Raw genomic sequence first — 23791 nt, forward strand, 5'->3', positions numbered from 1 at the left:
GGGCTTGGCGTGGTCGTGTCTCCTAAACGATTCTTCGTGGTCAAAGTGTCAAACTGCCTGGAGCCACAGAAAGACACTCGTTCTTGACGGTGCAAATGTTCGGGATACCCGTATCGATCGCGACTGTAACTTTGTCCTTCCAGATTCTCGCATAATTGATCCACGCATCCATCGTTTCTCTTATCTATTTTTCTGAAGCCATGAAAGGTAATGGGGGAGGAGTGGCCTGGCCGAATCTGGAGCACATGAACCCCTCCGTCTCCATCCACGGGATGCCCGCCATTCCCGGCCTCATATGCCTCCCCAGCCTAAGCGCGGGTCCAGCGCGAGCTCCCCCATCGACTCCATCCTAATTAGGGAATGTTTGCTTGCAGGTGTTGCTGGAGTGCCAAACTAAATATTAGTTATGTTTAAAGTCTGAGCAATACCAAAATTTGATAAAAAAAATAGCCGTATGATTCATGACCGAGCTAAATTTAACAGCTTGATCAAAACACGGCCGTCCAAAACTCGCTCTCGCTGCTAGTTGATTATAGACGGATAAAAAAAAATCGAATATAACCATATTTTAACTTCAAACCAAATACTAGCCAAATCACTTGGACATAACTAACATTTGGAAATCTAGCAGGCCCTTAATCACCATCCCCTGCCGCGCGCACTCTAATTAATCCGCGTGCGTGCCTTCCTCCCACCTCGGGCTCGGGGATTAACCCCCCCCACCACCGTAGCACACATACGCTAATCCCCAGCGCCACCAGTACGGCGCAGCCGCGGGCGATCAACCGCGGCACGTGCGCCGCGGATAACCGCCGTCACGTACGCCACCGCCGTCTCGGTCTCGCGCGCGGCAAAAGAAAAAAAAACCCGGGTGCGTGATTAGTTGACGGGGCCACGCCGTATAAAGCGTCTCGGAAGCTATACACGAGCAGGCGTAGCTGTTAGTGGAGGAGGAGAAGCGAAGCCAAAGCCAAACAAGGTTAGAGAGAGAGAGAGAGAGAGAGAGAGAGAGAGAGAGAGTTGAGAGTGATCACGTCGGAACCCTCCGATCCAACCCAAGGGAGATTTTGGCTGCGCGTACGGTGCCGAGACTTCTTCCGACGACGGAGGCGGAGGCGGAGCTGGAGAGAGTTGCGCGCGCGGCGGGCCGGCGATGACGAAGGCGACGTGATTGACGCACCACGATTATGGGCATCCAAGGTAACGCAGCTTGCACGCACGCGTGGTTACTTGCTATGGCTTTATCTGCATTTCTTCCGGATCTTTGGTGGATGCATCGCCTAATTCCGCACGATTTTTGCCGCACGCATGATGCATGAGCCCGTGCAGCAGGGAACAAGGCGGCGACGCACGAGCACGACTTCCTCTCGCTGTACACCGCCACCGCCGCTGCTAAGGATTCTCCTCTCCCGCTCCACGACTCCAAGGCCCCTCCTCCCTCTCAAGGTCTACATGCACCTCTAGTTTGTTTCCTCTCTCTCTCTCTCTCTCTCTCTCTCTCTCTCTCTCTCTTCGCAGTTGTACTCGGATTTGGTAGATAGGTAGGTAGATCTGCGAGGAGGTTGCAGAATTTGGCAATTCCCGTGGGTTCAACCGGGGAAGAAAAAGGAAGCAAGACAAGCTTCAATTAATTAACCAGCTAGCAGTAGTGTAGTTTCTCTGACGTGTGATGATTGGGGTTTAAAATTTCGTGCTAATTAAGAAGGCACAACCAAAAGCAACGACCGATCACGTGTGGGTTGGACGCAACAAGGAGCCGTCGACGGCCTTCCATCCTATCTGGCCGGGGCCCACCCACCCAGGGGTTTAATTAATCATGATTAGCCGGGCATCATTAACCATCGTGTTAATTATGTTCATCCTTGCCGCTCCTACTACTACTGAGATAGAAAAGTTACATGCCGCAGGTCTCTTCTTGAAGACGCACGACTTCCTGCAGCCATTGGAGAAGCCGCCGGGAGCGCCGGAGCCGTCGCCCCCGCTCGGCGCGGGCACCGGGCACCATCAGCAGGTGGTCATCAAGCAGCACGGGCTGCCCCTGCCCGGCGGCGTCGGCGCGTTCAGCATCAGCCCCGCGCCCGGGGCGGGTCCGGGGCCGCGGTCGGCCGCGGTCAAGGCGGAGCCGCCGTTCGTGCTCTGGGGCCAGCCTGCAGCAGCACCAGCGGCACAGCCGGGCGCACGAGGTACGTAGTACGTGCCACGCGTGCGTTGCAACCGATCGACCGCAGCACCCGCACGGTTACACTTGTCCTGGGCACCACCGGGCCACGCATCGTATTCGTCTAGCGCACTGGTTCATCCAGCAGAGCGCTCCATCTCCCGCCCGTGATGACGACGAAAGCGGCGAGTCTCAGGTGCACGCTCTCGCTTTCGTCGTCGTTCCAGCCATCGACGTCGACGTGCACGGCGGCACATAAGCTGACACGCGCGAGCCCACAGCACCTCATCTTGTCTTCACCACGTCAGTGCTCAAAGTTGCCGGCCGGGCCCGGCGGGGGGCCATGTTGCCCGTGCAATTGAGCCTCGTGTCGCGTCCTTTCTCGCGCGTCCCACCACGTGAGCTCCAGGTGCTCAGCCGCCGGCCCCGGCCCACAGCTAGCCTAGACGCCGGCTACAGCCACGCTACGTTTTAGCTGCCACCGTCCCCAGTCGCCACCGACATGTGGGCCGCACGCCTTCTGCCGGCACAATTCTTCGATAGCTGTTGGGAAACGCGAAAGCTAAAGGCGGGTGCTTTTTTGTGTTTGTTATGTCCACCTCCACGCCGCAGGGCACCACCACCAGTGGACGTTCCCCTTCGCCGGCGCCGGGCGGGTCAGGCCGCGGCAGCAGCATCCACCGCCGGATAATAAGGGGCGCGGCGGCGGAGGCGGGCTCATGGAATCTGGCTCCAGATCCAGCTGCGGCGCCGGCTTCGACGACGACGACGGCCTCACCGCGCGCCGCGAGGTCTCCTCCTTGCTCAAAGGTACCCCAATTCCGCTAAATCTACGAGAAATTCGTGCTTATTTGATGCTCTTGAGCCGAGGGATGATGGAACAATGCAACTTTTTTCTGTAATTTTGACGATTTCCACCCCCATTCATTTTTTTTTGCGAGGACGCCTCGTACTCATGGGGGCTAGTGTTCCGTGTTGGTTTAGCAGAGTTGACGGTGAGGATGAGTAGTGGGGAAGCGATGAGTCCGCATGCGCTGATGGCGGCGGGCGCGGGCTTGCAGTGGCAACCGGCCCACGTCCACCAGCTCCACGCCCACCTCCTCGTCTCCGGCCGCCTCAGCGGCTCGTCGGCCCTCGCGCTGCTGCGCGCCGCCTGCCGCGTACGCGCGTCCCCCTGCCTCCGCCCTCTCGCCCACCACTTGCTCGACCGAATTCCCCACCTGTCCCCGCACCTCCTCCACGCCGCCGCACGCCTCGCCTCCCGCCTCAGCCTGCCTTCCCTCGCTCTCCGCCACTACCTGGCTCTCCGCGCGCGCCACCCGGCTTTCCTCCCTCCCGCCCCTGCCATCGCGGACGTGCTGAAATCCGTCCCTGGTCGGGCGGCGCACGCCCACGCACTACGCGTCGCCGCCCGCGCTGTCGACGCTCGATTCCTCGACAACACGCTCATCGCGATGTACTTCGCCTGTGGCGACGGCTGGAGCGCACGCCACGTGTTTGAGGGAATGCGCGACCGGGATGTAGTGTCCTGGACTTCACTAATATCGGGGCTTGTGCAAAACGGCTGCCCCTTACAAGGGCTCCATCATTTTGCATCAATGATGCGCAGTGAGGTGTGCCCAGACTTTGTGTTGCTCGTATCGGTCCTTAAGGCATATATGGAACTTGATGACTTGCCCGGTGCCAGAGCAGCTCATTCCTTAGTAGTCAAGAGTGGCTTTGCCAATGAACTAGATGTGGTGATCACGCTGATAGCCATGTATGCCAGGTTTGGGTGCATCGTCGCTGCGAGGGCACTCTTTGACAGGGTCCCGTCCCCACAGGTGAATGTGATCCTTTGGAATGCCATGATATCAGGTTACTCCAAGAATGGACTTGCCAGTGAGGCGGTGCATCTGTTCAAGCGGATGAGTAAGGTTGCGAAGAGCATGACCCCTGACTCAGTCACCTTACGGTCGGTGATCCTGGCTTGTGCTCAGCTTGGTTCCACTGAGCTTGCAGAATGGATGGAAGACTATGTCCAAGGCAGCAAGTACAGGGATGATGTGCTTGTCAACACAGCGCTGATTGACATGTATGCCAAGTCAGGGAGCATTGCCCGTGCGCATGCAGTCTTTGAACGAATGCACATGCAGGAGCGGGATGTGGTCGTCTGGAGTGCACTAATTGGTGGTTACGGGGTGCATGGCCATGTCAAGGAGGCTGTTGCCCTGTTCGAGGATATGAAGTGTGCTGGGGTGAAACCGAATGACGTGACATTCCTGGGCCTCCTGTCAGCATGCAACCATGCGGGTGCTGTGGAGAAAGGGTGGAGCTACTTTCACTCCATGAAACATGACTATGGGATCGAGCCCCGGCACCAGCACTATGCCTGCGTGGTGGATCTGCTCGCTCGTGCTGGCCAGCTTGACAGGGCTTATCGGTTTATAATGGACATGGCCATCAAGCCAGAAATGAGCGTGTGGGGTGCCTTGCTTCATGGTTGCAAGATGCATGGGCACTCAAACATGGCCATGGCTGAGTGTGCCGCGCAGCACATCTTTGAGCTGGAGCGTTCTAATGCAGGGCATTATGTGCAGCTTGCAAACTTGTATGCATCCGCAGGGATGTGGAGCCATGTTGCTGGTGTCAGGGTCACCATGAGAGAGAGGGGTGTTAGCAAGGCGACAGGGTGTAGTTCCGTCGATATCAACGGAGAGATGCACTCTTTCCATGCAGGGGATCACTCGCATCCTAGGGCCAATGAGATATTTGCTTTGCTCTATCTTTTTTCTCCAACTACAGCCGGATCTGGAGGCGGACAAGAAAATTTTTGAACGCCCTTTTCTTCTCTCTTGTTGCTGAAGGGAACACGTGTTACAGTTAGGCAAAATTGCTCATATCATATAATTCTTTCCTTCGGCATCCTAGTCTGCACAAATTCTGTTGTTTGTAACCCCCTTGCCATATTGGAATCATGGTACAATTCATGAGAAGTACTCATATCAACAAATGAAACTGACATGCTAGAGTATGAAAAAATTTACTGCATAAAAAAATGTGGTACAAATACATCAATTTAGAAATGAGTAAAAGGGGTTCACACATCATTTTCTCCACAATTTTGTACTAATGGATGGTGTTTGTGTAAACAGAGTTGACAGTAAGAGTGGACCGGCAGGGTGGGAGCTGCAGCGATGGCGGTACGGATCAACGGCCAAACACACCACGGTCAAAACACTCGGCCACAGAGCAGCGCCGACGCAGCAAGATCAATGACAGGTGATTGTATAAAGTTAGTTTTTGTAGCTAATTCTAAGCAAGCAAGCAAATTTGGGCGCTGTATGGATTATGTTTTCTTTTACTTCACATCATTTCTACAGGTTTCAGATACTTAGGGATCTGTTGCCACACAGTGATCAGAAGAGAGACAAAGCTACATTTCTCTTGGAGGTAAGGTTCTCAACAGCTTTCTATTCGATCCAAGTCATCTTTCTCGGTTGATTAACATGGTTCTTTCTTGACATCCTTTCTAATGCAGGTTATTGAATATATTCGTTTTTTGCAAGAGAAAGAGCAAAAATACGAGGCTTCATTCCCAGAATGGAACCAAGAAAATGCGAAGATACTTCCATGGGTAATTGCTTCTTGCTCCAAAACTGCAATACTTGTTACTGTTGTTATGAAAGGAACAGTCAATTCTTGGTTGTCTGTGTCTCAAAATAGTTTTACATTTTGCAGTCAAATGTATATTTTCGATCATTCTGGAAAAATGCACAGGTAACTTTTTGTTGCTGATAATGCATTTTTCCTATTGAATCAGAATTTCTGACTAACCTCTTTTGTGTACTCCTTATCTTTGTGCTGCAGAGTAAAGGTCAGATTCCAGGAGATGCCCTGCCTGACCCTTCACTGTTCATGAGAAATGGATCCTCCCCTGGATTTAATTTCACAGGGAAACCCGATGGTAATCACAACACAGTGTCATCTGCAGCTGCCTCAGGAGCACAAGATCAGGTGGAAACTGATCATATGGCTAGCGTGTCCTACAGATCAGCAGAAACTCCAACCAATATTACAAGTATGATAAATTATCTACCTGTGATTCTGCATTATTTTCTGAGGTGCTTTTCGAGACTATAAGCAGTATTGGCTACTTATAAATTAATCTTTCTTCACACACAGATAACATTACATCGCAGTCCCAACCCCAATGGACAAGTCCGTCCCCTGTGGATGACTGTGCAATGAACAGCGAAATGCTTAATAACCAGCAGTTGACAATCGATGAAGGAACAATCAGCGTGTCCAGTCAATATTCCCAAGAGTATGCCACAAAGAATATCACGTCCTTCTTTATTACTACTGTTTTCCTAATTAAGTATCTTAAGTCCTTGTGTCAATAGCTCTTAGTCTTCTTTCTTATTGCTATTTCGTTATTTTTTTTATGGACTCAGCTGTAGGTTTTGCCCACCTGGAATTTGTTCTTGTTATTTTGTTATGCACCTAAGTTCTTTCACAATGTTGAGTTTAGGGAGCACATTGTGTTTGGAAATGGGCAACTAAGTATTTTTCACCTTTGCCAAATAAAAGTACATTCATGCAGCTACCATTTTTTTAAATTGTAACAGATTACTTAATTCGTTGACTCACGCCCTTCAAAGCTCGGGTATAGATTTGTCCCAAGCCAGCATCTCTGTGCAGATCAACCTGGGCAAGCGGGCTGTCAAGAGACCTGCTGCTGGTGAATTCTCCAATTCTAAGGTACAGTACGCCCACCATATGCGCAGATATATTCATTTAAAAGATATCATGCCAGCAAAACTGAAGTTATTTCAATCATTTCTGTTAACCATTTCAAGTTTGTGATGAAAATATGTGCCCTTGTTTTGGAGAGTTGTGGAACACAAGGTTTGGATGCTTAGCGTGCCTTGTGTGCACAGTACTAAACTTGCACGACCTTGCTTTTAAGGGCAGTGTTCCATACAAACCTTTAGAAGCTCAGTGGCAATTCTCGCATAGGCATCTGAAATTCTCAACATTACACATCTACATCGTCAATCCCTACATATTTCTGATTGACGTGGTACTTTACATCCATGTAGGAACCGACTGAGCCATCATCTAATAACGATCATCAGCTGACAATGTTGGGCGGTGGTGCTGAATATCTCTCACATGCAACAAAGCGGCATAAATCGGGCAACAGCTGATAATCGATATCGCTTCGCTTCCAGACCGATTGATCATTCTTTCCTCCCTACCAGCGGGAGGCTCTCGGATTGCTTGTACATTATGTTAGGCTTGATGATGAACGAGACCCTGGTGTATTCTTTCATTTGACCACCCCGCCATCCTATTTAGTAGTATTATTTGCTAAGAGAAAAACAAATCATGAAGCTTCGACTGCGGATTGTGAAGCCGCTCTTGTACACAGGCTTCCATTCATATGAGAAGCTTCTCACTCCTGACAATTCTTCCGTTGTACCAGTAGTAACTTGTAAGATATCTCCAACTCTACCTCAGTACCTGTTAGTCAAGCTGTTCCGTCATGTTGAAGTATGCTGGTGTGTCATTCCTCCGTCTCAGTGAACTATCGTCTGTTTGGTTCTTTTTTTTCTTCTCCTACGTATTATGTGATCGTTCGTAACTGTGCAAATTTGTTCGAATTGTGTCCAGTTCCTGAACTTGCTGCTGCCCTGGCGACCGAACGGCGGGACCGACCGCACGGCCGCCGTGCGAAAAAACAGTTCGGCGTGCGGGACCCAACGGCGGGTGCCGCAGTCCAATCGTCACCTGTGGAGATGCAAGTGGGTACCATTAAGTTCGATGTCACTATTTAATTTATTGTATGAAAATGAATCTCTAATTTATTTTTTTAATTTTGGATTGACTTAATCTACTTCATGAGTAAAGAATTCCACGCAGGACTCATGAGTCTCGCGCCCAAGTGGTGGATTTTTTTTGCGTTTTTTTATAAAGATTTTCTCAGTAAAGATTTTATGACTCCTGGTCTCCTTCTGTTACAACCTAAGGGCACGTACCTAATGACCAAAAAAAAAAATGCAAAATGTGCATCCCATCCGGTTGATGGCAGCGGGGGCTCGCGGGGGGGGGGGGGGGGGGGATCGAGTCGCGGATGCGGCTGTGACCGTGTGACGTTGCCAGTGGTACGACCCCGTGTGTTGGAGGTGCGACCTCGACTAGGCGAGTTGACACTTCGCCGGTATGAGGTTGGAATGAGACCGTGCGAGGCAGAGCTAGAGTGTAAGCAAAGCTCGTGGCGTGATCGATGTGACGGTGAACCAATTCTGGGTACAAGCACCGTCCTAGCTAGTTCAATCATGCAATCCATCACGAAATGCACACGGCGATTATTTAGTGCTGGTCTACTCTTGTCCCTTCCAAAACGCACCACGACGCAGCCAAGTGGATGGGTTTCGTCTCGTGGACCCGTGACCTTGCTATCCTTCCTGATCAAGCGAGGAATCCAAGCTCCAGATACGAAGCCAAGCCAGTGATCGCGCATGCTAATCCCGTCGTGATCGTGCGCCTGGCACTACGAAAAAGGTGGCCGACGGACGGCGCCACCACCACCATCTTTCTGATGACCAGACCATCACGGGCGCGACGCGGCCGTCTCAGCTCGGCGGTGCCATTTTCCAACGCGAGGCCCGCTCCGCCGGAGCTCGCACGCCGGCCGGCGTGGGAAGCGAGCGGCAGCTTCCCGTAAAGAAGGCCGCGCAGAAGCCGCGATCTCGATGGCATGCAATCTCGTTCGCAACTCGATGCAGGTAGGCAGGCAGGTGGTCGCGTTGTCCGATCCATTGGCACGAGTCGTACGTACGTGCTTCCTTTTTTTAATATCGCCCCCTCCGATGCCAGACATGGGCTGATCCGGATCATTCGTCGTTCGAACGCCAACAAATGGTTGATGACGGCACACTTACATTTTTTAGACGGTACATTGAGGACGTATACTATACATGTACCATACACTCATATCATATTTATATATATATGTGTGCACATCTATATACACGTTAGGATAAGATTGAGAGGTACGAGACCTCTAGTACGTGAAAACACACTTTATCGCTGAATATGTACGCGTGTGTACCTTAGTCTAATCCGAACTAATCTAGGCGCTACGCTGAGGAAAAACCCCATGAGCACCCTCGCCCAGCGACGCTCGAACGCACTCTGGCTCCCTGCCATCCGAGCTATAACTCGGTCTCGTGCTGCTGCACTTACATGTGCTGTTGCTTGCAGCGAAATCGGTGGCTTGAATCCGAAGACGTACTGCTTCGGTTTCGTAGCTTGAAGACGACGGCGGCGGCTTCGAAGGGCAGCACGTGAAACTTGCTTCAAATGTTCGTTCATGTACTCGTTGATCGTTATCTGCTTAAGCAGTTAAGCTTCAGGTGAAAAAGGAACAGACAATCAGTCCTAGAATAATCCTTGGACAGACATATTTTCAGGCGGAAGAAAATAAATAGAAAATTTTTACAGTGGTTTTGGAGGAACTTTTTTACGGTGGTCTTGGAGGAACTTGAGCCATCTATTTTTTAGATCGGATGATCTAGATTGGTTAGAATATTACCTATTATTTAGAGTTAGTATAAGTAGTATATGTAGTATAAGAGTATTTTTAGAAAAAAAAGAAATAATATGATAGTTATATCATGCAAATTTATAGGTTTAATGTTTAGACTGGTCTGAATGCTGATTATTTTGTTGAACGATTATTTGAGGATTAGGTATTAAAAAAAATTGCAGTGCTCTTCAATGGTATGGTGGGTTAATATTAACATTACTGTCGTAATTATAGAAATATCTAATCACGTGGACGGTCAGATTAAATTTATACTACCTCCTATCTACAGTAGTATAGACCATCGTAAAAGAGCTAAATAAATAAATAAATAAACAGCCACCGGAGAAGATCGCAGTACACTTCAGGAGGAAGCATCTTTTTTTTTTGAGAGGAACAAACATGACGGATAGAACAAACACCTCTGTCGCAAAGCCAGTTAGTAATAAACTCCACCCCTCTTTAATTAACAGTAATTTCTCCATCTGTACAAACCAAAAATACAGATCGTTTATTTTGAACAAAAAAGAATCGGCAAATCATGGCATCAATCTGTATCTAACAATCACCTAACCAAAGGAGGCATTTTATCTCTCATACGCTTGTTCATCAGGACAAACGAGACCCCCTAAGTTATTGCCAATTCAATTTGAAGTATAGTCTTTCACAATCCTGTAAATTGTGTTATACACTTATACTGCGGGTATCACAAGACTGGGAGATCATCTGGTTGGTGCAAACACTCGTAAGGATTCGCATAGAAGTAGTCCTCTTCCTTGGGTTTGTCAGGGATCACCTGCCTCCTAGACGGTTCACCCATGCGGCCGGTATGTGATGCCTTAACAGCAGAGGTGAAATCAGTCCAGCTCATCGTGTTGTTTTTATACTGATCAACGAGCTGAACAATAAGCTTCCGATCTAGCAGTACCGTCTTCTTGAACCCCATGTATCTGTGCTCATAAGGATAATAAGACATGATCCCGCCAGCAGTTGAATGAAAAAAGTTGAAAAGGTACACTCAAACACAAGATTGTGGCACCTCAGTTTCAGATTACAACAATAACTATTTCTAAGAATGCAAAAACTATATACACAGCATACTAAACTATATACTCAGCATCATACTCAGTCTCAGACATTTGGCACTGATCCAATGAAATTAAGTGGAGCTTTTGTTATGAAGTTGGGATTTGGGAACATCCTGTCACTAGAAGAGGCTTGAGAACATTGAGATCGAGTAGCATGACATGATCTGGCATTTAGACTGGCAACTAGTACAGCTGCTAAATGTTTCTTGACGTTTATCACAAGGATCCTAACATTGGTTTTATGATAGTATAACATAATATAGTTAATAAATGGATAGTACATAACAATGGGGGATGTCTCTCAAACATACTATGGTAATTTTTTATGCCTAAAAAAAGATATGCTAATGTTATCAGCATCGACAAAGAACTGTTAGAATGTCTGGTGAATTGGAACTTGATAAAGTACCTGCGATGACCTTCAACAACTTTTGCCATGTTACCATCATAAGTGGGGATGAAAATATCACTCTCCAGGGACACCATATAATCCAATGCTGCCATCTGGGAAGAATGGTTCTGGAAAAGACCGATATCTGAAGGTAATAGTGTCTCTTTTCTTACCTGTTCATCACCAATGACAAAACTTTTTAGGAATTGAATAATAAGAATACATCAATAGCAATAATGATGCTGAACTGACCACATTGGGATAAGCTGAGGTAAGGGTAGTCATTCTTCTTTGTCCACCATATATTTCGCCTGCAGCAATGTAAATTTGATAATTGCGATCAATGCCGAGTGCCTTCAATACCATTGCAGTCTCCTCCGGAGTTAACGGACACATCCCATCTTTCCTCTTTGCATTGGAGTCAATCACTTTCTCTTTCCACCATGGGTAGGCATATCTTCCGAGTTCAAAATAAAATTATTTCTGTTATAACAGATTACAAAACTTGCTCGACAAAATTTTGGAGGATGGTGTAATACCTCATTCTTGTGAGCTCTTCAGCCTCCTTGTTGCTGCAACCGTGTGTGCACCCAGAGAAGGCGAGCATGTCCATCTCATACCGTAAGTGAAGAACTACGAAGGGTCCATCCCGACGAAGAACTTGAACCAGACGCCTGCCCAACTTTTCTATTTCAGGGGTAAATCTCAATGCAGCATAATTGACACGGCACCTCAGTTTCTGAATCTCCAAGGGTAAACGATTATTTGCAAGGCGAGCATCAGTCCTGTTCAGGTGAAGGACCTTGTACTTCGTTATCAGTGGAAGAATCTGTTTTCCCCAAATAAACACTTACAATCTTCACCTGGTTTCGGATATGATTCTCAGTTCATGATGTTGCATCAGCAAAAAAAGGAGATGCAGTCAAACCTGATGATGGTAATAGGAGATATCAGACCAACTGACGGGCGGCATGGAGTAAAGAAATCCCATTTCAACTCTTCTTTTCAGCCTTGTAGGCAGTTGTCTCAGTATTCGGACCTCGTCTCTTAGTGATGCTATGAAGTGGTCCACGTCGAATATATCTTGGAACTCACTGTAAAGAAGCACCAGAATAAGTTGGCAAGACAACTGAAATTGAATTGCAGTAAATGAAGAAATAAATTATCACCTAGGATCAGCCCAAAATGAAGTTTTATCCAACTCTGGTACGATAAGAGTGACGTTCAAATATCTTGCAATCGTCACCATATCACAAATCTGTTTCACCAAAAAAGAAAGAAAAAAGGTGGAACTTTCAGGCTTAAATTTCAGTATTTTAACAACGGCAAAAAATTCAGAAATATAAACTGTGATAGATGAATTTACATCTTGATACACAGTACTTACAGCTGCTCGCATCTGGTTGAGCCCACCATTGCAGGAGACCATCAGATAGCCATTGTTCTTGTAGATTCCTGAACGTAGTATCGATCAAATGAAAGATTGGCCATGTTACTATTCTATTGGTGTCTTGTTATAATTCGTGGAGGAACTCATGAAACTACATGGACTGGTTAATCGAATCATTTCGCTGAGTTAATCTGACAAACTGGTTGACGAGTAAACAAAACGAGCACAGAATTGAATTGAGCTCAAAATAAACGCAGAGACTAATAAAAAAAGAACAAATCAAATACACTACGACTGAAAATGGAAATGCTAAACAGTCGAAAGTTCTTTCTTTCTTTCTTCTCTTTTTTTTTTGTTGGAGAGAAGGATTTAGGAGCTCTTTTACTGTGCCCACTAATCAAAATTCTCATACGAGAAGGAGTGAAAAAAGAAAGCTCAGATATTCCTAACCAAAGAAAGAAGGGAAGCCTGACGAGCAAATATTCCCAATCAAAGAAGGTAAGAACCAAGAAACGATCAACTTACTCTTCAGCGGAAGCACGCCTGCTCGCGCTCCCGCCCTCTCGCCGCCGGCCGCAGCCACCGCCACCGCCTCAGACGGTTGCTGCACGACGTGAAGCTGGGTGACGCAGCCGGGCCACATCGTGAGCACGCTCGGCGCCGACAGCTCCCGGAAGGCCGCGAAGTGCACGACGCAGGTCCAGAGCAGCACAGTGCTCGCCCGCGCTACCCACAGCCAAACCCGCGCCGACCGCCGCGCCTTCTCGGCCTTCCCACCGCCCATCTCATCCGAGGCACGAGCGCGACGCCGACGAGGCAAATCCACCTCCCTCCTAGGCCGCCTGAATGGTGAAATATGGTTCTCGCAATCTCGAGTGATCAAAGCCTAGCTCTCCCCCCCCCCCCCTCCCCCTCTCTCTCTCTCTGGGCGTACTGCCTTTATGATTCTCGTCTTCTTGCCGAAACCTGTGTGCGCGCGGCGGCGAATGGTGATGTAGCGACGGCCACCGGCGGCGAGGAGGAGGCGCGTGTAAAGGCGTGCGCGCCTGGCCGCCCAGGTTGGCTTATTTGTACGCACACGGCGACTCAGAGGGCCTGTCCGTACAGAAGGCGAAGGCCTGCGTGGACAGAGACCATAAACCAGTAGCTGGGCCCGCTGTGTCCGTAGAACTCGCACGCATAAACTCACACAACACCAACTCCAGAGATACGGAGGTTGAAAATTGAGGAAGTTACTGTAGTAATTATCGATAAGTACATCAGCTCCCACTAAAGAATTCTGCTTCAGTGAGACATAGCTGAAGCAACCCTATGTTCAACATCTGATAAGCAGGGGTTACAACGACAACTGTTTAACTTTACGGTTTTACGAAATAGGTTCAATTATATGGTAAGTGAGACCGTACAGCACTGTGAGCAGTACAACAGAATTTCCTGGGCTATGGGTTCTATGTTCTATAGTGTAAATGAGGTTGTACAGTGTGAACTTATTTTGAGAGCCACAAAATGTGGTCGATTAAATTAGGAGGAGAGTTTGGCACGAATTGATAGGTCAGACTCAAGGCCTAAAAGGGGAGAGAAAAAAGCTCAGGAATTAAAGAAAAAATATCAAGATGCATTCTCTTGGTTTTCTGAAAGTGAATTAAGCGGTGTTGTGCCCGCCATTTCCCATCCTATTGCTTCTTCTTACATACGTTGGAGAAGTAGGTTCGGTTCCTTTCACCATTTTCAAAAGACTAGTGTTATCAATGTTTGAACTCATTTTTTAAGATAAAGGACACTTAGAGTGATACAGACTCTCTTTTATTTTTTGATCGTGCTATAAATAGAGGTTAAGAGTAGTAGCTTGAACTAGCTGAGTCTAGATTTAGTTGGATGTATACTCGTGAAATTCTAGCACTAGGTAGCTCAGAAAAGCACATAAATGAGTTGAAGTGAAGATATCACTTAAAGAAGTTTGAATTGGATAAGTTCTTAAAAAAACTCTACACGCTGCATGGTCCGGCGCTAAGACGTTTATACACATTAGAGCTTTTATCTCGACACTCTTGTACACATCGGATGATCCAACAGTGTGAAGTTGGCTACGCTAGAGTATTTTTTAGAAGATAGACTTCAAGTTTGTACACACTAGATGGTCCGGCGTATACATCGGATGTTTCACTGGAGTAAAGTCTAGATGATTTCTTTCGGTTCACTGAAAGATGGACGTATACACGCTGGATGATCCGACGTATGTATTAGAGGCTTCACCAGAGAATTCAGTGCTTGAAATAGCTAGTAACAGTTAGTTTTGGGTGTACGATTCACAATGGATTGTCCGGTGTTTGAAAATTGTGCATGTCGGATCATCTGACGTTCAAGAAAAATATGGGTGCTTAGGAAATTACTAGTTTTGGATCTCTAGCTTATATACATCCCTCATTTCATCTCTTTTTGTTGTAGCTTGCATGCTTTCTTGCTTAGCGTTCTATCAAATTTGGTCATTGTAGTTGCTTTACTATTCATCTAGAATAAGATTGTTTATTTGTTTTAGAGTTTGATTGAAATAGTTTTAATTATTACCTAATTCACCTCTCTCTTGGGCCATTCGATTTTTTCATATTGGAGCTGTGCTCCACGATGGGGCACGACGTACGACCGTGCTTAGGGAAAGTTGAAGCTGCTACGTTGTGGGCGTGTGATGAGCTTGATAACGATGACACAAGGCGGGTTTGTTCTTTGGGGATCGTTCGCGTGAGGTGAAGCGATATCGAGGTGAAGGCTGAGGCCTGACGTGGTGAAGTTAGAGTTGTTTTGTAGCGTAGCGACGAGCTTGACAACGATGACATGTGATGAGCTCTGTCAATTGTAGGGCTGTGTCATAGTGCTTAGTTTAGTTTAGACGGTTCCGACGAATCTCCTCGTCTATGGTGTTGTATTTTGTTTTGTTTCGCTTCCTATCGGCTCTTTTCGGCTCTTTGTTCTTTGCTTCTTGTCATGTAATGAATGAGCAGCTTCCCTGCTCTTTTGTCAAAATTACTGATCATCGGATCAGCCAACCGGTGGCTGGTCCAAATGGTTCTTTCTAGTTTCTGACTGGTCTCGTGGTTGCCCTATTAGAAAATTTCAGGGACCTTATTCAGATTTGGAGGAGATGACTAGAGCCCCATAGCACCTTTAAAAACTCAGTAGAGGTGCCCGGTACGCATTACCACATCTGTACGTGCAGAGAACATGGTTTGGAAGGAAGCAATGTGGAGTGATCGAAGGTGACAAGGGCATGGGAGTAATTATAAACATATACATACAATACAATCGTCAGCAAGTCGTATCAATAAAAGAGGGACAAATTGAACTCCATGATTTGGGCCTTGGAATTTGTTAGCGATAAAATACTGGAGGCATGCACAGACAAGTGTTTATATCACGGACCCATATGCACCAACTGGTACTTATTGGCGAGAGCACCGTGCAGCACAAGCCTAAATAATTGAATCACTATGGAAAGTGCAATCTTAAACAAGGATAATCTCGGAGAAATCTGTTCAGTACGTTTCAAATAGTTATCATTTACTCTATTGCTCCACTGGACCGGACAATGTGGACATATATATATGATAGAAACGGGGACTAGGATAAAGCTCAGAGAAATGTGCCCAATACATTTTAACAAGTCATCATGTAATTTGTAATGTTGCAGTGGACATATGTAACATAGCAAGGGGATTACGACTATTACACATAAAAAGGTACATAAGAATGTGACATGTAATCTGCTCATATTTAAGGATAGCATAAAAGAAGAAATTATTTCAGTCAGACGAGCCAAAGAGAAGAAAGCAACATACACTAACCTGGCACATGGAATAGAAGTCAAAGCCAGCATCCATGCTAAGCATTTCTTTGCCCAATAGCTCCATATCTAGCACCATCAGAGCTAGCTTGCATACCATGATAGAGCAGCAGTCCAACTTGATCATGATTCATGATGATTGGTTTCTCTCGAAGAAAATACCTGGTCTGATACAAGCAATAGTATATAACCAAATCATGTTAGACCTGAGAATTCCTAGACAGTCAGGATGCGAGATACCACATATTCTACTGTTCTGTCAAGAATTGTACTAATGCCTATGTCAAGGACTCCTGGTTACATATGAAACACCGATATTGCAGAATGGTGCTGTATCGAATGTCGCATTTAATATGGATACGGCCCAAAGAGTATCTATATAAAAATAAATCACAAAATGGTGGATATGTCCTGCATACTTTGCAGACACTTCTTATATACGGTCCAGCCCAACATCGACTAATAGCCACCCACCCAACATCGGTTGCTCCCTCACGCCGCCCGCACTCCGCATCTCGTCACGCCTGGACACCCTGTGCTTCACAGCGGCCGCCCCACGCCCCGATGGCCGCCGCTGCTCCTGGACGCCCGACGGAGAGGCGGAGCCGGAGCCATCGACAGTGAGCCGGAGGCCTACACCCGAACACGTAGACACCTGCCGACGACAGCCTCCATCGGATCTGGTTCCTCTTCTCTCCTCCCCTCCCTCTTTTCTTCCTTCTTTTTTTCTCTAGCGTGCTCCCTCTCGAGTCTTGTCTCCCCAGTCGCCGCTCGTGCCCCGCATTGCTCCCTCTCTCTCGTCGGTCACCAGCGTAGCAGCGACAATGTGCGAGGCACCGTAGCGAGTCGGAGCCCTCCACGCCGACACCCTCCCAGTCGGCGCCTGCAAGGCGGCGCCTCCAGGAGACCAAGACATCGCCCGCATGGCTGCTCCTAGAGCACCTGCTGGCTGCTATCTTGCCGGCGGTGAGAAGGAGCCTGACGACGCTCTCCATCTGGATCTGGTGAGTTCCTCACTTTCTCTCCTCTCCTCCCTCTTTTCTTCCTTCCTTTTTCCCTATCCCCTGTCGTGCCCTGATCTGAATGAGTGACCGTCAGTATGCTCTCGTAGTATAGAAGCTTGTGTATCATACCTTATGTTCAATGGAAATTGGAAAGTGCAATTTGTCAACAAGACAATGTGTGTTGTATCTTGTTAAGTTAGTGACTACCGAAGTACCGATGTGATCTGCCCTTTCTTTGTACAGCATTGACGATTTTGTATCTACCGTAGTCTATGGAAAAACAAAGCTAACCTTCATTTGCATACAAATCAATTTAGTCTTGTGTTGTTGGTTTAAATTTTGTGAGTGAGACCCCTCTTGAACTTATATTATAGCTGTGTATCCTGATTTGTGATAGTTTGGCGAACCACCCCTTGCTTTGACATGTTCCTGCGTATCTTGTTTTAGTTTTATATGCTAAGATAGGATCATAGTTTCATCAGTGTACAAGTTGTACGAAGAGCAGCATTTGTCAAGATGCTTGGCTGTGTGAATGAGTTGTCTGATGTGTTTACAAAACATATTCTCTGCGGAATAGCTATCTTGTTATCCTTAGTTTAGTTTCAGCTTTTCAGAGCCTATTGTAATATTAGTATCAGTTACATAAAATTCACTTATGGTACTACTAGTGTGTTGATTTGCTGTTGCTGAATCATGAATGATGAATTGATGACTGATGACAATGTGCTCGGTTACTTATTACTTTCTTAAAAAATATATTTAAACGTATCCACTTATTAGGTTTTCTGAAAAAATGCTATTTCCCCTGTTGATGAACAGCACCAACTGTGCTATTTTGAAAGCACAACTTGATATTCTGCAGTGCAGGAACCCACAAATCGTCTAATAAAAGCCAAACACCCAAACAGAACATTTCAAGGCCGCATCACCTTCCATTAGAGGCTCTTAATCAATAAATTGTGTGGATACAATCTAATTCATTGTGATGTAGATCGCAAAAGGAAATGATCTCAGTTTTTGCCTTCTGAGTAACACAAAATATGCAAATATGTGGCGTGAAAAGCTTTTGAGCATGAGTTCACTAAGTCATAGCTGTGTCATACAGTTTGGTGCGGATAGAGTGGGCCGGGCCAGGCCTGGCCCTGGTGGTGGGGCAGCAGGGCTACAGCCCCAGGCCCCCAACCCGCTCCTCTTCTCCGAGAGCTCCGGTAGCCATGCCGCCGTTGGTGTGTCACTGCTTCCTGATCTTGCCTACGTACTGTGTCTGATGTGTTTGGAGAAGAAGACAATCGAAGAGGTATGGGCCTTAGGGGGCTATTGATTGGCTGGTTAGGTTAGCGCAACAGTATTGATTAATGGAGAAATGCCCAGCCTAAGGAATGATCCACTTCTACTCGCTGACCTTATTCGGCTTACCTTCTGCGTTGTTAGGCTCTCCCATCTCCTTCAACTAAGGCAGCGCAACTCCTCTCAATCAGCAAGTGCTGAGCTGAATTTGTTGCACTTATAAGCAGAAACCTAGAACTTGCTATGCATGATGAATTGAAAACCCGATTGTCCCAAAGCCCCAGCCTTGCCGTCTCTAACGGCCGGAGCGGGTACGTCATGGTGTGAGAGGTTGCAGAAGGTGGTGCATCAGGCTCCGAGCCGTGCACAAACGTGCTCTGGGTTTTTTTTTCGAGTAAACTGATAATTGTTGCCTATGATTTGGTATTGCTTTACGTATGTAGAAATTTCTTTTTGTGCAAAGCTTAAAATATTCGATATATTTACTAAATACGATCGAGTGTTTTAAGGTATTTAGATGCTCATATCGTGTTTATGCTTAGTGGTGGGCTGGGCCTCTACCTTTTGTTTTACTCCGGGCCTCCAATATGTCAGGAGCAGCCCTGGGCTGGGCCTGGGGTTTTCATGGGGTTCAGTTCAGTGGGCCATGGAGGGGCATTCTCGACTTATCATATTGACGCACCAGGATGCAGATACAGCCTTGTGTAGCAAGCAAACTCAAACCCGAATGTCCAATTTAGACCACATCATTATTTTTTATTTACTTTTCATTTGCAACTCTAATATCATTTACTCCTCTGGTTATAAATACATGTCGATTTGAAAAAAGTTTGGTCAAACTTTTAAAACTTTAAATAACAATAGCTTTCAAAATATTTATTTTGAAACCTTAAAATCATATGTGTAGATTTGTTTTGAAAATTGCTTTTATAATACCATAAATTCAACAGATTTTATAAATATATTATAATAGAAAATAGTGGTCAAAGTTATACATTAGAGATCGTGTTTTATCTAAAACGACATATATTTATGACGTATGGAGTACTTTGTATCCTCAACTATCAAAATTGGAGCATTTTATAAACATTCAACAATGGCATGTCGTGTTGAATGCTCACGTTGTCAAATTAAGGAGTGGTGGTGCATGATTAGGGCCTCAATTCAATTTATACGGTTTAATTCTTGTGAATTGAATTGTTTAAGGGAAAAAATTCTTGTGAATTGAAAGAGACTAGTTGCCTCCTTGCTGCTGATTATCTTGCTGTGAAAGATCGGGCCAACTCTGCAAGATTATTGTTCCTCTAGTTTGTGTTTGCATCAAATGATAAACTTCTCATATCCAATTTAAATAACTAGTTTTGCTCTTCGCAAATACAAATCTTGAAACGCAAGTACGGGTGCATTTGGATTTAAGCAAGAGTTGTCGTAGCCTTTCTAAGCAAAGGACCGGTAAGACTAGAAAAACCTTGTTTTAGAATGCAATCTAGCATATGGGGTGAAAAATTGCTAGTTTTAGTAGAGATGGTTGTATTATCAAAGATAAAACGTCAGGTTTACTTCTTATGTGCCTTATTAAGGTGAAATTTTATTTTAGTGGTACGCGATGTACCTGTCGACAGCGAGAAGTATGTGGTGATTTTGTCAATCTTTAAGTTCTGCATCTCTAGTTTTCATTAGATATTGTGTAAGTATATACGTGTGGTGGTGTGAGTGTGTGTATTTACGAGTTGTGTTGATGTTTTTTTTTTAAGAGCAAGTTAAGGAAATATCTTATTATGTCATTGAAGCAACATTCAACAATCAAACAATTAGCCTGGCCTTTCATCTAGGGCTCATGTAAGCTAGTAAACACCTAGCATATCTATGCCATCGAAGCCATGTCAAACCTCCCATACCATAAGGCATGTAGCTAGGTGCCTTCTCCCTCTCTCGCAATACTACTTCTCGTTTAATTTGCTGCCGACATGATGTGCTCTCCACCCCCCCCCCCCCCTTCCGAGTGTCCCCTCTACGACTCTCTTGCAACTATTATCGCTTCCACGACTTCGCGCGATGTGGAATGATGGGCAACTTCAGTGCTACCCATGTTCTAAGGTTTGGCATATTAGTTCGGCTGCCTCTGATCGACCATTGTTTTGTAGTCACAGAATTGAGAAGTGCTAATGCTGACAAGGGGCAGAACAGAAGTGGCAAGATGTTCAAGTTCGAGAATATTTGGCAAACTCATCCGGAGTATGATTCAATAGTAAAGGAGATTCGGCGTTTGATTAAAAATCCTGATTCACTTTGTGCAAAGGTTCTCGATTTGGGATGATAATCGGTTGACGGACTCTATAGCGTCAAAATCATCTGGTCGCCTAGTGGAAAATGATATGCAACGAGTATCATAATTGATTGACCTGGGGACAAGGACATGGAGAAATAATCCGGTGAAAGAAACGTTCAAACCCCCTGATGTTGAGGCTGTTCTAAACATTCCGCTCAGTCCGAGGCCGTCTGATGATATTGTGGCGTGATCGCGTGGATTCATGAAAAGAGCAGTATCTACTTAGTAAGGTCAGGATATAAAGCTTTAGTGAGGCTGAAGGATAGCCATGCGGATTATGGCTCAATGGTAGCAGACTCAATTAGCTCGAAAGATGATGCGATATGGAAAAGGCTATGGAACCTGAAAGTAGTGCCAAAAGTGAGGGTGTTTTGGAAAGAATACTGCCGGTGGGTACAACCCTAAAGCATCGGCATATTAAAGTTCTGGCAACATTTGAAGTGTGCAAAGCAAAGGAAGAGTCCATGATGCATGCCCTGATTGAGTGTTCCCATGCCAAACTCTTGGGGGTGGGGGCAGCAATGGAGATGCTTATTATTAAGTTATCAAGATTATGTCCGAAGACATGGAGTACTGACATTTTGGACCAGGTTTGATCCCTGAAGATCTCAGAACAAATGGACACACGATGAATCTGGGTTCCAACCTGTGAAAACGATGGATGTGCGGGATTCCTTAGGCGATCTGAATTGCCAAGGTCGCAGACTGAGGAGAAGGACCGAAACGAAAGGAGTCATGTACATGGTAGCGCCGGCAGGAATAATTTCACAAATTCAATGTGAACGGTGTCTTATTGTAGACCACAGGTAAAGCCGATTATATAAATATTTATTTAAAATAGAGATATTTGGTTATTAATTGTGTGTATTAAAGAGGATATTGTATTTTATATAAGGTTATATCTCTCTTAGGATAGTAGCTCTACGTCAAGAGTTAATTTCTGATAATACTTTTGGGTATATCAGACGATGGATGCGTGATCGACGTGTTCGATGTGTGTGATATATGGACTTAAAAATACCAGGGTTATCAAGTTTCAGGTCTCCCGCAGAATAACAGTCCTATGTCATATGTATTCTATTATGGATAGTATGAAATTATTTACAGTTGTGTTCCTCTTATAAGTCCGGTCCTCCTCTTTTTATATAGCTGGAGTAGTGCACATACAAACAGACCGTACAAATAGCGTGATTGGTCTAACCCTGATGAAACGAACTACCCTAGCTAGGATAGGTATGCAGACCCTACACTGGTCGACCGATCTGCCATGTCCCGTCACCCCCACACTACATGTCCGCCTGCGATGCCATCCCATCAGCTATGCGTCGCCATGCCTGTCTGTAACGCCATCCCATAGCAATTAATGTTACGGGACGAGACACTGTCCATCTGTATTGGTAAAGACTTTGTTCGCTGAAGAGGTTGTCTAGATAAGGAAAACACTTGAGTATATAGCATTTAATGCGACTTGATAGGTTAAGATGAAATGCCTACCTTACGACCGTTGAGGCTGGTCGCAGAGCTTACCTCCATGACCAGAGGGTTAGTCGTGAGAGCCTTACCTGGTCACATGATAAGGCCACAATCTTATGAAAAAAATATCTATCGTTAGCTGGCAGTCCCTTGTGCGGACTCCTTCCTGACAGGGAACCCTCTTACTCAATACATCAACATGTGTGTCTAGATCTAACTGTAAAGATCCCGGTGAGTTCTCTCATGTTCTAAGTTACAAAACTATTGTTAGATGAATTCAGATCAAATATAATATGCATCTTAATTGGTTGTTTCTACTTCTATTCGACTAGGCTTGTTTTATATTGATTGTTCGATTTCTAGCTTCCAACCTCGCTTGCTTTTCTCACTTTTCTCCTCTCCTCCTCCGTTTAAACATACCCTCTGTCCTCCTTATATAGTTGGGTCAGAGAGGAGTATTGTACTTAGAGTCTCTGAGTGTAATATTCTCGGATTGTATTACTTACAAATATCTAGAGGGCTCTTTCCTAATCCGAGAATGATTTTCGTATATAGCATAACGAACTGTATAAAATATTGACACATGTCTCATTCACCTCACGATAGTTATAAAATCTATCGTATCAGATGAAGAGAACATATACGATAATGATCTATGTTTAGAATATATCGCATTTCTGGTATATTATTAAATCATCATCACTTGTTCACAGCTGAAGAAGGGCTAGAACGGGGGCAATGCTACGTAATAGCAATGGAGCTATTGAAGCACGCGGCTTGCCAGAGATACGAAGGGGTCTCGGACATGTTGCATGAAGCCAGAGATCTTAGTTCTTTTTTCACACTGTTTTGTATTTCGTTTAAAGGGCGAGAGGCTAATGTTTCAGCACATGAATGTGCTAGATATGCTTGTAATACTGATAGGTCAGTTTGGCAGGGGACTTATCCCCGGCTTCTGCTCCGGAACCACAGATAACTAAAACTCTCATCCTCTACTTAAAAAAAAAAGGTTGTGTCCGAGCTGGCCGGCCAAAGCGGCGAAGCCATGCAGAAGCCGACCTGGTTCATGTGTAGTTGCCAGTGCCACCGCAACATAAACAATAGTACTGGCACCGTCAGATCCGTTTTTAATGGTCCAGATAAGTATAAACAGTAGTGTATGTCCTGTAGCATGTCTTTTGGAGAATCCTAATTCATTAAAATTTATTGTAGCTGACGATATAAACCATCAATCTTAAAATTAATAGATGGTAATGCGTACAA

General features: G+C 45.8%; 2 protein-coding genes and 1 long non-coding RNA gene across 10 annotated transcripts; 2 read left to right on the plus strand and 1 right to left on the minus strand.

Annotated features, from left to right (window-relative positions):
* The first annotated feature begins 674 nt into the window (after nucleotides 1-674).
* On the plus strand, nucleotides 675-7699 carry LOC133897144 (pentatricopeptide repeat-containing protein At3g12770-like). Of its 8 annotated transcripts, none has more exons than XM_062337741.1 (12): nucleotides 748-1200; nucleotides 1321-1446; nucleotides 1908-2183; nucleotides 2771-2968; nucleotides 5293-5419; nucleotides 5521-5590; nucleotides 5679-5774; nucleotides 5879-5917; nucleotides 6008-6218; nucleotides 6323-6464; nucleotides 6769-6901; nucleotides 7243-7699. In XM_062337741.1, the coding sequence occupies exons 1-12, from the start codon at nucleotides 1188-1190 to the stop codon at nucleotides 7348-7350; spliced, it is 1539 nt and encodes a 512-aa protein (XP_062193725.1). In that variant the 5' UTR covers nucleotides 748-1187; the 3' UTR covers nucleotides 7351-7699. The 8 variants fall into 8 exon arrangements, with proteins under 8 accessions (XP_062193722.1, XP_062193724.1, XP_062193723.1 ...); XM_062337742.1 differs by having other exon boundaries at nucleotides 749-1200; nucleotides 1333-1446; XM_062337746.1 differs by lacking the exon at nucleotides 2771-2968 and having other exon boundaries at nucleotides 743-1200.
* A 2448-nt stretch (nucleotides 7700-10147) lies between these two features.
* On the minus strand, nucleotides 10148-13500 carry LOC133897783 (rhamnogalacturonan I rhamnosyltransferase 1-like). The gene is made up of 8 exons (XM_062338606.1): nucleotides 13126-13500; nucleotides 12598-12665; nucleotides 12380-12468; nucleotides 12139-12304; nucleotides 11750-12039; nucleotides 11463-11667; nucleotides 11229-11383; nucleotides 10148-10681 (listed from the first exon to the last, which is right to left on the minus strand). The coding sequence occupies exons 1-8, from the start codon at nucleotides 13382-13384 to the stop codon at nucleotides 10438-10440; spliced, it is 1476 nt and encodes a 491-aa protein (XP_062194590.1). The 5' UTR covers nucleotides 13385-13500; the 3' UTR covers nucleotides 10148-10437.
* Nucleotides 13501-16908: 3408 nt separating this feature from the next.
* On the plus strand, nucleotides 16909-23548 carry LOC133897493 (uncharacterized). Its single transcript, XR_009905916.1, has 2 exons — nucleotides 16909-17439; nucleotides 23242-23548. It is a non-coding gene; the product is annotated as an uncharacterized LOC133897493 (long non-coding RNA).
* The last annotated feature ends 243 nt before the right edge of the window (nucleotides 23549-23791 follow it).

The sequence above is a fragment of the Phragmites australis genome, chromosome 17 (genome assembly GCF_958298935.1).
Source record: "Phragmites australis chromosome 17, lpPhrAust1.1, whole genome shotgun sequence".
NCBI lineage: Eukaryota > Viridiplantae > Streptophyta > Magnoliopsida > Poales > Poaceae > Phragmites > Phragmites australis.

Excerpts from the sequence above, each read along its gene's own strand:
- LOC133897144 (XM_062337738.1), top strand. Across the intron at positions 2,184-2,770 it reads GGCACAGCCGGGCGCACGAG|GGCACCACCACCAGTGGACG; the intron begins GTACGTAGTACG and ends TCCACGCCGCAG. Across the intron at positions 2,969-3,145 it reads GGTCTCCTCCTTGCTCAAAG|AGTTGACGGTGAGGATGAGT; the intron begins GTACCCCAATTC and ends TTGGTTTAGCAG.
- LOC133897783 (XM_062338606.1), bottom strand. The coding sequence starts at position 13,384 with ATGGGCGGTGGGAAGGCCGAGAAGGCGCGGCGGTCGGCGCGGGTTTGG. Across the intron at positions 12,469-12,597 it reads TCAACCAGATGCGAGCAGCT|ATTTGTGATATGGTGACGAT; the intron begins GTAAGTACTGTG and ends TTGGTGAAACAG. Across the intron at positions 11,668-11,749 it reads GAAGAGCTCACAAGAATGAG|ATATGCCTACCCATGGTGGA; the intron begins GTATTACACCAT and ends TGAACTCGGAAG.